The sequence below is a fragment of the Heloderma suspectum genome, chromosome 10 (genome assembly GCF_057233095.1).
Source record: "Heloderma suspectum isolate Gila_16-S chromosome 10, 16-S_ref, whole genome shotgun sequence".
Lineage (NCBI taxonomy): Eukaryota > Metazoa > Chordata > Lepidosauria > Squamata > Helodermatidae > Heloderma > Heloderma suspectum.
Genome location: NC_139467.1, coordinates 43,697,056 through 43,709,619, shown reverse-complemented (window position 1 = coordinate 43,709,619; position 12,564 = coordinate 43,697,056). Strand labels below are relative to the sequence as shown.

General features: G+C 50.4%; 1 protein-coding gene across 2 annotated transcripts in view; it reads left to right on the top strand.

Annotated features, from left to right (window-relative positions):
• YARS1 (tyrosyl-tRNA synthetase 1) overlaps positions 1-12,554 on the top strand; it is a 20,704-nt gene extending 8,150 nt beyond the window's left edge. The window contains exons 5-15 of one of the 2 annotated variants that reach the window (XR_014785190.1): positions 1,982-2,111; positions 2,663-2,743; positions 3,185-3,277; positions 5,151-5,286; positions 6,845-6,930; positions 7,570-7,705; positions 8,604-8,701; positions 8,868-9,061; positions 9,235-9,376; positions 10,632-11,718; positions 11,858-12,295. Coding sequence is in view for 1 of the 2 variants with exons in the window: in XM_084816122.1 (XP_084672248.1) it covers positions 1,982-2,111; positions 2,663-2,743; positions 3,185-3,277; positions 5,151-5,286; positions 6,845-6,930; positions 7,570-7,705; positions 8,604-8,701; positions 8,868-9,061; positions 9,235-9,376; positions 10,632-10,742 (1,207 nt within the window). In the remaining variant the exon portion in view is untranslated. Of the gene's footprint in view, positions 1-1,981; positions 2,112-2,662; positions 2,744-3,184; positions 3,278-5,150; positions 5,287-6,844; positions 6,931-7,569; positions 7,706-8,603; positions 8,702-8,867; positions 9,062-9,234; positions 9,377-10,631 lie in introns of both variants that reach the window. The other variant, XM_084816122.1, reaches the window with a different exon arrangement.
• The last annotated feature ends 10 nt before the right edge of the window (positions 12,555-12,564 follow it).

Sequence of the window (12,564 nt, the reverse complement as noted above, 5' to 3'; positions counted from 1 at the left end):
GTTTAGCCTTATGTCTCAACAGAACCTTTCTGTTCTTGACTTCTTGGCTGTTTCCCTTGCTATTAGTTAGTTTACATTATCTGCTGGGTTTTAAAACGTTTTGTATCTTGTCTATTTCATTGATTTGTGCATTGGCTTTTTTAATGTTTTGAAACTTGCTGTGAACGACCTTGAATGCCTCATCTTGAAGCAGAAAGGCAGGATGGAAATGGTTATAATAAATGTCCTGTTCAGCTGCCGGTCAGCAACCAATTTCTTCCATGACTGTTGACAGATAAGGAAACCTGATCCATCCTTTAAAAGGTTGACTGTGTTAGCAAACGGATGTCAAGGAATATTGCTTAAGCCAGCAACGTCTACCTTGGCATTATCTAAATTTCTGCTAATTTGGTTGAGTCTGGTATTGCTAACTGCTACCGTGATTGCTGTAATGGCAATTCATTCTTATTTATTTATTTAGGGTGCAAACCTATTGAGATAGACTGTCACCTCTGACTTCCTCTGAAGTTGGAGGTGGCTGCCTGTCCAATGCAGGGCAGCTGAGGTGCAGAGGAGAGGATTCCTTCCAAGCTCTGGCTGCCCTGCAGTTTGCCTTAGACACCCGATTTCAAGTGTCTAAGCATGGCTTCGGGAAGGGGGCAGGGCTGGGGACTGCATGGGAAGCTGTCCAAAACAGCTTCCAGGGTCTCCTCCCCTCCGCGTCCTTGGGAACGCCCCCTTTTTGCCCTGTCCATGCTCCGTGTTATGAACATGGACACGCCTGGAGGGGCAGCCGCCATGGTTCTCTCCGCCCTGGCTGCAAGGTTGGGGGGAGCAAAGTTTCCTGGCTAGGAGCTCGTAGTGCTGTCTACGAGCTCGGTGCTGAGAAACTGAAAAATCCTATCTCCTCCAAATGCTTTTTTGGGGACATAGGATTGCTCTCTTAAAATATTTGTATACCTCCTTTCATCCAGTAGAGTCCAGGACAGTGAACAGCAAATATTTGGTTGGCCAAACTTTTGTCCATATAATAATCTGTAAAATATGGGCTGTGTTAACCATTTTGAAGATATTTCTGTCATGGCCATTCCTAATATGAAAATGAAGTGGAATGATTTAAATTTCTTCCCTGTCCCATTCCCATGGCTTGAGCAGAGCAGCTGTTGCAGAGGCACTGACTTGCCCTAGGCATCTCTGTATACTCTGTGGCTGAGCTGAGATTTGATCTCTGGCTTCCGACATCCAGACACTCACTGCAGAGTTGCCTTTTAGCTCACCACACAGGCCACAGTGCATGCTTCAGTGCCTTGAGCTAGAAGCCTCCTTCTCATGTCCCCTTTGGTCATATCATAACAAAGATGGGTGTGAATATTCGGGCCTTTCCCAACCTAGTGCTCCCCATCACGCCCAGCCAGCATGACTGGAAGAAGCCAACAGAGAATTGCAGCCTTCAGCAATCATCTGTGAGGCTGAGAGCTCCATTCTGAAATCGCATATAGCTAGATGTTGGTTGGTTCCCAGCCATGTGAAATAGTAAGGGCTCCCAGAAGGCAGCTACTTGCACCTCTGGTTAGATGATGCAATGCTCAGGAAGTGAGCCCCAAATGGAATGTTGCTGTGGGACATCCCAGTTCTCACCAGAGGAAACCAGCCCAGCCAGTGGGGCCCAAGCCAGTCCTACAGTCATTCCTGCCAGCCATGCAGGTGGTTGGGGACCAGCATCTGCAGAAATAACCTGCCTGGGTGAATGGTGGCCATTGGATGCAATGCCTTGAAATGGTGCGTCTGCTCCTTAGTGGAAACAAAGTGTTTGCACTCTAGCTAAGCCCAGAGGAGCTTCTGTGTGAAGGCAGCGGGATATCTAGTTGAGCCAGTCGCTTAGGGAAGGCCAAGCACAACATGACATCTGGTTGCTCTGCAGATGGTAAGGTCCCTGGGCTGTTTGTGGCTCAGGAGAAGGAAGACCATCCTAGTGCAGCAACTCCCTCTTCTTTCCGCTTAGGGAATACACGCTGGATGTTTACCGCTTGTCCTCTGTCGTCACTCAGCATGACGCCAAGAAAGCTGGTGCGGAAGTGGTTAAGCAAGTGGAGCACCCATTGCTCAGCGGCCTTCTCTATCCTGGACTGCAGGTATCCATTGTTAGCTTCCCCCGGGGGAGGGGCAGGGGAGGGGGAGGGGGGGATAAGAGCTCCTGCCCCTGGCTATAACTCTCAGAGTGCATGCCCTACCTGGAATGTATAGAACCAATGTCCAATTTACGCAGCTCTTCCGCTTTAAAAAAAGGGGCAAGAGAGAGAACCTAAACTGGGCTTAAGGTAAGTGTGCATTGCCCTGTTGTTTGTGGAGCAGTTGTGTCTCACATCACCGTATGTGCATGGTGCAGGGTTGGGCTGCACACCTGTTTTTCAGCCGTGTGTGTGTGTGTGTGAGAACCTGCCCTAGCTCTGTTGATATGCTAACTATCAATCTGCCAAGTTCAGCTCTTGTTTTCAAATGTTCCAGGGACTGACCGAGTACGGTGCCTAAAAGAATACTCCGTGCTTGCATTCAACCGTGAGCCTTTGGCATAAGGGCCAAATAACAATGTCAGCTAAGAAATCCCTGGCGCTGTAGATAAGCAATGACACCGTTAAAATCAGTGGGTGTGTAGGCAGTCCCATGTGCTTGTGTGTCCCTGCAGGCACTGGATGAGGAGTACCTGAAAGTTGATGCACAGTTTGGAGGAGTGGATCAGAGAAAAATTTTCACTTTTGCAGAAAAGGTGAGAGCAGAGGTCTGTTTGGTTTTCTCAGACAATTGGGCCATCGGTTCTGAAGGCCTTGGGCTGGTTCAGTTGGGCCTGCATGTTTCCCTTGGTTATATGTTGTGCTCGACGGCTAGCTCAAGACATTTTGATACCCAAGGTGGAAGATCCAAATAGCATACCCCTCCCCACATACAGTGAGCACAACCCACTGGGGCATTCCCCCACAAAGGCCCCATTGATAGGAACAAGAGCTGTGAATAGCATGGTAGAAGGTATTGGATTTGCGGGGGGGAAGCTGGCACACTCAGGCAACCCACTTCCCTTCCATCTTCAGCCCTTAAGTTTTTTAGCGCAAAGTCCCTCCCATCTTTTCCCCACCCAATCCACACCTGTTCCTTCAAGCCCCTGGACCTGTAGCTGCTGGAGTGTTCATGGCACCTCTATGTCTCTCTGCAGTACCTTCCGTCCCTGGGCTACGCAAAGCGCATCCATCTGATGAACCCCATGGTGCCAGGATTGACGGGCAGCAAGATGAGCTCGTCGGAAGAGGTCAGTTCCTAAGCTTGGCTCTTGCCCTTGATGGCCACATCTTGCACGAATGAAGTCTTAAACATGGGGGTTGCCTTGACTACTGTCCTCACTGGCAGTTTTTTTTAAAGATGTCTTTTAACAAAGAATGCTTTTTACCCTCAGGATTATTGTTTATTCAGATGCCAATTTATGAAGACAATCAAGGCGTAGATGTGCAGTACTCTATGGAGGGTACTCAGAAATCAGTCCCAGAGTGTTCAGTAGTGCTCGATCCCTAGTAAGCATGTTAGGATCTCAGTGAAAGCACTACACTCTGAATCTCTCTCCCACATAGTTGGGGATGTTTGGGACAAGCCTAAAGTGTGCCCTTCACATGTTGATTTTACATGCCTCAAGGGGGCTAGGGTGATGCTTAAAACAACCAATGAGGAAAAAGCTTAGATTATGCTATAGGATTGTAGCCAAAATGGGGCTATTGAGAAACAAGAGGGAGGTATCGCCATGCTTGGGAGAAGCCCAAGGTTTGCAGAAGTAGAAAAAATATTTAGGGGGAAAATGGGACAAAAAACAAAAACCCAAACGGTGTAATTAGAACTGAGCATGGTCTGTGGCCATAGAATATGGAGGCCCAGTTTGCACATAACAAGAAGCCACCATGAGTGAATTTCTCTGTGGGGCTTCTCGTCACAGCAGCTGCCATTTTGTGTAGTCAGGGTGCAGCACGGGGACACTGTACCTTCTCATTACATGCAGACCCAGCGATGGTGGCTTGTTGGGGTGGTTTACAAGCCACGCACAACCCTAAAACAGCCCATGGGTTCTGGGTTGCTTGTCAACCACCCCAACAGGCCACTTTCACCAGGTTCACATGTAACAACAAGCTACGGCACGCCCCTGCTGTGGCTCGAATATTCAAAATGGTGGTGGCCACCAGCACAACAAACCCCACGGGGAAATTCATCCATGGTGGCTTCTCATTGCTGTGAACCGGGTCTCTTTGTCTGTTAGGGGAATGGAATGGAATACCTGAAATGAGACATGGCTGGCTGAAACCCGTAACAGGAGTACACCACATCTGAACATGTTGCTACAGGCTCTACTTGTACAGCATCTATAATGTTTTGTGAGTCATTTTGAAAAACTCAGTTTTCAGAGTGGAAAGGTGGGGTATACATTTCTTAAATAATAAAGCAACAACAGAGAGAACTAGTGATCGTTGTCACAATAAACCTTTATGCCAAGTACTGGGGATGTTCAGAGATGCTGAGAGGATGTCTAAACTGTGCAGGTTTGCTACTATGGCAAAACTTACCAGCTATATTACAGTTAATGAGCAAAGGTAAAAATGGGATATTTTTATGAAGTCACCATTCACCGAATACCTTTCAGATGATACAAATTTTTCTTTTCTCTCTCTTCAATTCACTTTCTGTACGATTTTAGCTGATTTGTTACTTCCCTGTATATCCAATTTGTTTTTCATGTTGTGTTAATTGAATAAACAATACTTCTGGGGGCAAAAAACATTCTTTTGGGGGGTGATGCATGTGTGAGTCACACCAGGCACACCGTCTGAAAAGAGGCAGTACCTCTTTTCTTACATAGGGAGGAACGCATCTTCTGTGGCCTGCTATCCAGTACTTCCCTAAGCATTTGTAAAACATTTTAAAAAGGTCTGCTGGCCAGTTAATCATGAGCTCCTTTTTAAATCAAAAGGTTTTTAACAGGTCTGTGCAGCTGCTTAATTGGCTAAATACTGTAGCCCTTGTTCTGAGCCCTTTCTGCCTTACAGTGGTTCCTCCTCCTGTTTACAGACTGGCTGGCTCCAGAACCACTCTGCAGCCCAGGTGTGGAGGCTAATTCCAGCGGTGCCCTCTCTCCTCTCTTTTAGGAGTCCAAGATCGATCTCCTGGATCGTAAGGAGGACGTGAAGAAGAAGCTCAGGAAGGCTTTTTGTGAGCCAGGAAATGTGGAGAACAATGGCGTTTTGTCCTTCATCAAGCATGTGCTCTTCCCACTCAGATCAGGTGATGGGGGGGCAAGGGCTAAAGTCTTGATGGTGGGGGAAGAGGAGTTGCTGGCAACCTGGTTGGCCAATCTCAAGGAGGAGATTGATGTGAGGGACCGCTAAGTTGCACCACCCCCTTTGGCTTCCTCCTATATCCCTCATCTTGCTTTCTACTGGCTGAAATAGAAGCCCAGGGAAAGTAGCAGAGCTGGTATGTCTCTGGCCATCTCCCTTCTCTGCTGGAGCACTAAGCAGTGTGCCTGGGGAAGAAAGAGTCCGTTTTGGTCACTAGAAGGGCATCGGTGAATGGTGGGCCAGCTGGCTGGTTGCATACAGGCCAGGTTCTCTCCCACAATGAAGAGAAGACAGAATCGTCACATTGGAGGGTGACTTGTAGGTAAGGTACCCCCTGCTCGATTCAAGACATTCAGAACTACAGATGGCTCTCCAGTCTCTGCTTGAAGACCTCTAGCACAAGAGAGTCCCTGCCCTTTAGGTAATGGATTCCATGGCTGAATTGCTCTTACCGTCAAGATGTTTCTCCTAATGTTCACCCAAAATCTACCCTCCTGGAACTAGTCTTGCCCTCTGGGGCAGCGGAGAACAGGTCTTTGCCTTCTGTGACAGCCCTCCAGGGATGGAAGCGAATGCTGGCACGTCTTCTCTTCTCCAGGCTGAACATAGCCAGTCCCTTCAACCTCTCCTCACAGGACTTGTTTCCCATGCCCATAGCCATCTTGGTCGCCCTCTTTCCAGTTTGTCTAAATCCAGAACTGGAGGCTGTGTGCTGGGTGAGGTGGAGCTGGCATCAGAATCAGCCTGCCACTCCGTGCCCGGAGATGAGCCTGATACCCTTTGGGTTCTTTTCTAGGCACACTTACTTGGGAGTAAGTCCCCTTAAATTTGGGACTTATTGCTGAGGAAACGGAGGAGAGATAAGCAGCCAAATCCTAGGTCTGTTTCCTCAGAAAGGGCATATTTTCCACATGCTGTTTGTGGCCATGGGCTCATGGAAGTACTGGGGCTCCTCTTGCTTCTGCAAACTATGGAGCGCACCAGGAGAGGGTGCAGCGCCCCTTGAGGACCGGTGCTGCTGGCCATGCTCATCCGTTCCACCCTCAGGCATGCAAGTGTATCCTGTATAGCCAGAAGTGCTTAGAGCGGGTGCAGGACCCCTGGCCTCTGGGCCTCAACCGGATCGCCAGGCTGCCCAGTCCAGCCTGCAGCGCCTCCGGTGTTGCTCCAAGCCCTCCCCCCTCAAGGAATCCCCCGGGAGGGAATCCCTGCTGTCACCCCCAGTCTCGGAGACACCACAGTGAGGATCGTGCTGGCTGATGTTCTCCGTGCTGCCAACCAACCCGCCAATGCCATCCGGCCTGCAGAGGCCCTGGAGGGGTACGATCTGGCCCCCACTCCAATCATGTTCTGTATCCCTGGCTTAGAAACATGCTTCAAGTAAAAACTGAGATTCTGAGGGTGCTGGATCCCAGTCTTCCATTCCTGCGTTGTATTTTGGCTGCTTGAATATGTGCAACTCGTGCTCGTGTGGCTCTTCAAATCTCTCCTTCCCCCTACAGAGTTTGTGATCCTTAGAGATGAGAAGTGGGGAGGGAATAAAACCTACACAAGCTACGGGGAGCTGGAGAAGGACTTTGCTGAGCAGGTGAGATGCTGGGATGGGCGGGGTGTCCAGGCGGCAAATTGGGGAGGGGCTCGCAGCTCTTTGCTGTTGGCTTGTGTGTGGAGAGGGCCTTTTTTCCTTTGCACTTGTGGAGAGGGATTGGCTGGTCCTGCCAGACAGGCTTTGGGAGAGGGCCTTTGGGAGGAAATCCATCTGTGCATCTGCCAGTGAAGTCTGAGAGAAAGCCCCCAAAGGGAAGTTGAGTCACAGGGAGGGGTCTGGTTTGACTTAGAATCATGCAGACCAACTCTATAGTCATAATGAATGCAAACCACAGACATTTTCATACACTTTCCATGGGTTTGATGTACCACAACACCGCTTTTTCCATCTTTCTCTCTTAAAAGAAGTCTGTCTTGGTGACTGTGTACCACCAGGAATGCGCCCCCCCCCCCCCCCAGCAAAAGCCCATTGACATAAATGTGCTCTTTAAACACATCTCATTCATGTCATTCGGTCTTGCCCAACAGAAATCCCTCTTGGATTGTGCCCTTTGTTTGGGAATGGAGCCAGGGACTGAGGAATGGCCATTGGGAAACCCTCGGGGTAGCGAGCGTGGCTGCGCGTTACATCATGGGAGAGAGACACTGATCAGATGCCCGTCTTCCTTCCCTGTGGCAGGTTGTCCACCCTGGGGACTTGAAAAACTCTGTGGAGGTGGCCTTGAACAAGCTCCTCGATCCCATCAGAGAGAAGTTCAGCAGCTCACAAATGAAGAAACTCACCAGCAGTGCATATCCTGACCCATCCACAGCGAGTAAGGGCTAAAAAGCACTCGCAGAGGCTGCTGGCGTTCTGTGTGGCAAAGACCAGGAAGCCGTCCCCAAGATCCCACTACTCCAGCACACGCTTCCTTTTGCCCTGGCAGCCAGGGAAGCCATGTGGGCCAAAACAGATGGCCCCCAATCCTTCTGCCACATCTGGAAGAGCCGACCTATCCCCGTAGTTGCATATGGCACAGGTGGGCCTGCCGGGCCCGTCCCACATGGCACGGCTCACCTCGATCAACCTTGCCAAACCGACCCCCTGCACGGCAGGTGCCTCTCAGCCTTCAGGTGCTGCCTTGTCCTTCCTGCTCTTCCTTCTGGCGCACACGCAAAAGTGGGACTTGAGACTGGGTCAGTCTCTCTTTCCTGGATTTCAGAGCAGGAAGGGCACTAGGGAAGCCAGCTCTGACCGCAACACATTTGCTTTTGTAGTTTCCTTTCTTCTGTCATCCAGGTGTTCAGATTACCTGCGTTTATTCCAGCAGGATAATCGGCTCAGTTCCTTGAGTGCTTTGCTCTGCTTAGTTTCCCATGCCTTCACACGCACTGGAGAAGGCGGCGGGGGAATTCTTTGTTCTTCTCTTCTGTTCCCATTGTATTCATCTGTCTCTTTTCTCCACCCCATCCCACACCCAGCACCTTTTTCTCTTTCCGTTGTCCTTTTCCTTTTTTACTGCTCCTACTCCACGCTTTCTCCCAGGAGCTGAGAACACCCCCACCCCCAGTCTCTGGTCAGCTTACAGAGCCTGGCCAGGTTAGGTTCAGCAATAGAACGGCATCGTGTGCCTTTGGAACACTTTCCGTGGCCTCTTCTCTCCATCTCATCACTCGTCCTTGAAAATGCCGCTGTCCTAAGAGCCGTCCTTCCCCTTTCTTCCATGTGTGCAGAGTCTGCCGTGAAAGGCCCTACAAAGAACTCCGACCCCGAGGAAGTGGTGCCATCCCGCATGGACCTCCGTGTTGGCAGAGTGCTCAGTCTGGAGAAGGTAGGGCTGCTGGCACTGCAGCTCTTGGGCCTATGCAGAGCCTTCCCCCGCCTCCGATCCAGGCTGGAGGGAGCAGCTGACCTGACGTCTGGCAGCCCGCAACCCGGGAGGGTCCTGTCCATGTTCCCACGGCTGGGCCTTGATACTGCTCTTGTCATGTCCTCAGCATCCTGACGCTGACACCCTGTATGTGGAGAAGATCGACGTCGGGGAGCTTGAGCCACGGACGGTGGTCAGTGGCCTGGTGGAGTTTCTGCCCAAAGAGCAGCTGCAGGACAGGCTGGTGGTGTTGCTGTGCAACCTGAAGCCCCAGAAGATGCGGGGGGTAGAGTCTCAGGCCATGCTGCTCTGTGCATCCAGGTGTGTCATGGGAGGGGGCAGGGGTGGCAGATGGGTCTGTCCTCCACATTTGGGGGTGGGGTGGGCGGGCAGGCATTAGCTGCCGGCTTGGCTACCTTTTCCATTGGGTGAGGAGAGTGATGGAAGCTGGCTCATAGGCTTCTACGAATAGATGTGTTCACTCTTCTTTGCAGCACTAGGGAGCCCCGCCAAATTGAGCCCCTGGACCCGCCAGCAGGCTCCCGCCCTGGGGAGCGTGTGTTCGTGGAAGGCTATGAGAGCGGCCAGCCTGATGAGGAACTGAAACCCAAGAAGAAGGTCTTCGAGAAGCTGCAGGTAAGGTGTGGCAGGTTCTTCTCGTTGGATCCCCGAGCAGCTTGTGCCTGACAGGGTCCCATCATCGCTTGGAGCAAGCTGCGCCTGGCCTGGGCCTCCTCCTGTGATCCTGAGTGGCTGGCCAGGCCGGCCCTTGCGGAGGGGTGTCTCTCTGCTGCTGGGCCAGATGGAAGGACCTTGATGCTGTGTGTGCCTTGGGCCAGTAGAATGATCACACATTATGCAGAAACTTCTGCTTGTAATTGGTGCAAGCTTTGGGACTCTTCTCACCACCTTGAACTTATTTGCTCACCTTTTGGGAAAGCAAAGATGTTGGAGCGCTACTAGAGATGAAAAAACTGGAGCTGGGTCAGTGCATTTTCCCAAATATTGGGAGTGAGAACGATGGCCAGTGTGGTGTAGTGGCAAGAGTGTTGGACTGGGAGCTGGGAGATCCGGGTTCTAGTCCCCACTCGGCCATGGAAGCTCACTGGGTGACTTTGGGCCAGTCACAGACTCTCAGCCCAACCTACCTCGCAGGGTTGTTGTTGTGAGGATAAAATGGAGAGGAGGAGGATAATGTAAGCCGCCTTGGGTTCCTTGCAAGAGGAAAAAGGGCGGGATATAAATGCAATAATAATAAGTAAAGGCAGTTCCAGGCAAGGTTGGATTGGGATGACAGTGCCCTGAAGCACTTTGGATGGATGCTGAATAATCAGGGAATGGCTTATGGAAGTGCTTGGACTGCTGCTGCATTGTTACTAGTGTGGTATGTGAATACCTTGTTCAGAGTTATTCAGGGGAGGGGAGGTGGCTCTGACATCTGGCCCCAGCCAGGGTTCCCAAGCCCACCGGTTCATGAATGTAGGCACAGGCGCAGCCTTGGACGCTGCCCTCCCTCAAGTCCGGCCCTCGGTTGCTCTAGCTCAATGTATTGCCTACACCAGAAGGGGTATGTGTGGCCCTCCAGGTGTTGTTAGACTGCAGCTCCCATGGTCCTTCACCACTGGCTGTGCTGACCAGGGCCGAGGGGAACTGCAGTCCAGCATCTGGAGAGCCAAGTGCTCCCTCCTGGTCTGTGCTGACCAACAGAGGCTCCCCAGGGACGCAGGGAGGGGTCTTTCCCAGCCCTGCCCAGAGATGCCAAGGGCCAGACGTGTGACCTTGTGTGTTCAGAGCGGAGGCCCTGGCCCCGAGCTGCGGTCCATGTGCCCTGGCCAGGGAAACGTCAGCCTTGGCCATTAGCTGTGACCTGGCCTATCCTTTCTCTCCCCAGGTGGACTTCAGGATTTCTGAGGAACGTGTGGCCCAGTGGAAGGGGAAGAACTTCATGACCAAACTGGGGAACCTCACATGCAAAACTCTGAAAGGTGGCAGCATCCGCTAACCACCTTGCCCCCCCTTCACCTGCTCCGTGCCGGTTACCACCCACTGACCATCCTCTGCGCTTCCCTGGCTCTCCCAGGCCGGAGATCCCAGCCCCTGCTGCACCCAACCCATGAACAAATGAACAGATTTGGCTTACAGGCTTTGATGTGGACAAAATGAGAAAGGGGCACCTAAAGCATGTGACGAGTGCATGGAGACCCATTCTCTCTCAGATCAAGTCGTGTGTATTTATGGGGGGAGGAAAGAGCCAGTTGTTTCCCTTTACTGACTGCTGGAGGCGATGGAAACCTCTTCAGATATGCTAGGAGCAAGGAAAGCCTGCTGAAGCACCTGTGCTCTCAGGGCAGGGTGTGTACCTGCCCTCCAGAACATTTGTGGACTTGCACTCAGCTTAAACCAGATGGCCCTGTCCTTTTTCCTGTTGTTGCTTCTGCCGAGCTTGGATCCAGGCTGGCAAACTCTGCCAGAAGATCTCTGGAAGAGTAGCAGTGGTTAGGTTTGTCTGTCATAAACACCGAATTCTAAATCTGTTATCCATCTCCAAATAAAATGGTCTTACACTGGCTCTTTTAAGTAGGTGGTAGCAGCTGTATTGAGCCCGAGATGGGTTGCCTTCTAGCCTGTTGGAAGTAGATGGTGTTCTCTTTTTACTTTAGAAAATGTCACCAGAAGATAAGGGATCCGTCTGTAGTTCTTCCATTCTTGTTCTTTAACTTCCAGAGTCTCTTTGCTCAGTTGTAGCAGTCTTGTGGTACTTTAAAGGCTGAGCAATTTATCATAGAACAAGCTTTTGAGGACTAGACTCTCCATAAGATGCATGGGTGGCAGATATAGAAATATATGGGTATAAAGGGAAAAATGCTGTATGCATCTAGTCCACCAAAGATTAGGCTATTATAAATGTTAGTCTCCCAAGCCTGTTTTTGCTATAGATGTGCCCTTATGTCAGAGAGGAACACAACACCCGCTTTGCTGTAACAACACAGCCTTTTCTGTGTTCACTTTGGAGGCATGTGTAAACAACACATAAAAACCACCCCTCCCCCACAAACATAAACCTCAGTGTAATTCTGTTGAGACTAATCCTTGCTCCTTTGAAACTGCTTCCTGTAGACAACCTACATTCATGTGGTATGTGTTCACTTTCAAGAAAAGATGGGGCTGGGTTGTTGCTTGCACAATGTGAATGGGCTGTAAAGGCATCCCTCTGCATCAGATGGAAGGGTTGGGGGGGAGAAAGTGGAATTGAGCCGATCATTCATGGTCACTTGGACACAGGTGACTGTCCTCTGTCTCAGTTGTTGCCTCGTACCAGAAATGGGTAAGTAGGGATGTGGAAGAATTTCAGTGGTTTTGTAAATGTATGCAAGCTTATCCAATTTACACCTCCTGGAACCAAATGAGGACTTGAATGGAATTTGCGAGTGGAAATGTGCACATTTACAAGCTTGTGATTTGCTTACAAAGTGTTTGAACGATATGTGCGTTTGAAAAAGTACATTAAAAATGTACATTTGAAAAATGTGCAAAAACATGGGGAAATGGATACGTAAAAAGAAAAAGCCAAAAATGTGGATGAAAAAATGAATTTCCACACAAGGAACAATAAAAGCTCATGATTTGTTACATACCAGTCAGAATGAGCTTCAAAGCAGAGGACCTTGGCAAGCTGGAATTTTGCAGATTCACCCAAACTGGTGAGGATTTTGGAACTGGGCTTTGTGAAATCAACTTCTGCTAAGGGCCTTGTGCTCTCTGACTCTCTTACACACACGTGCGCGCGCGCACGCAAATACACTCCTCTTCCTCCATCTCCTGGA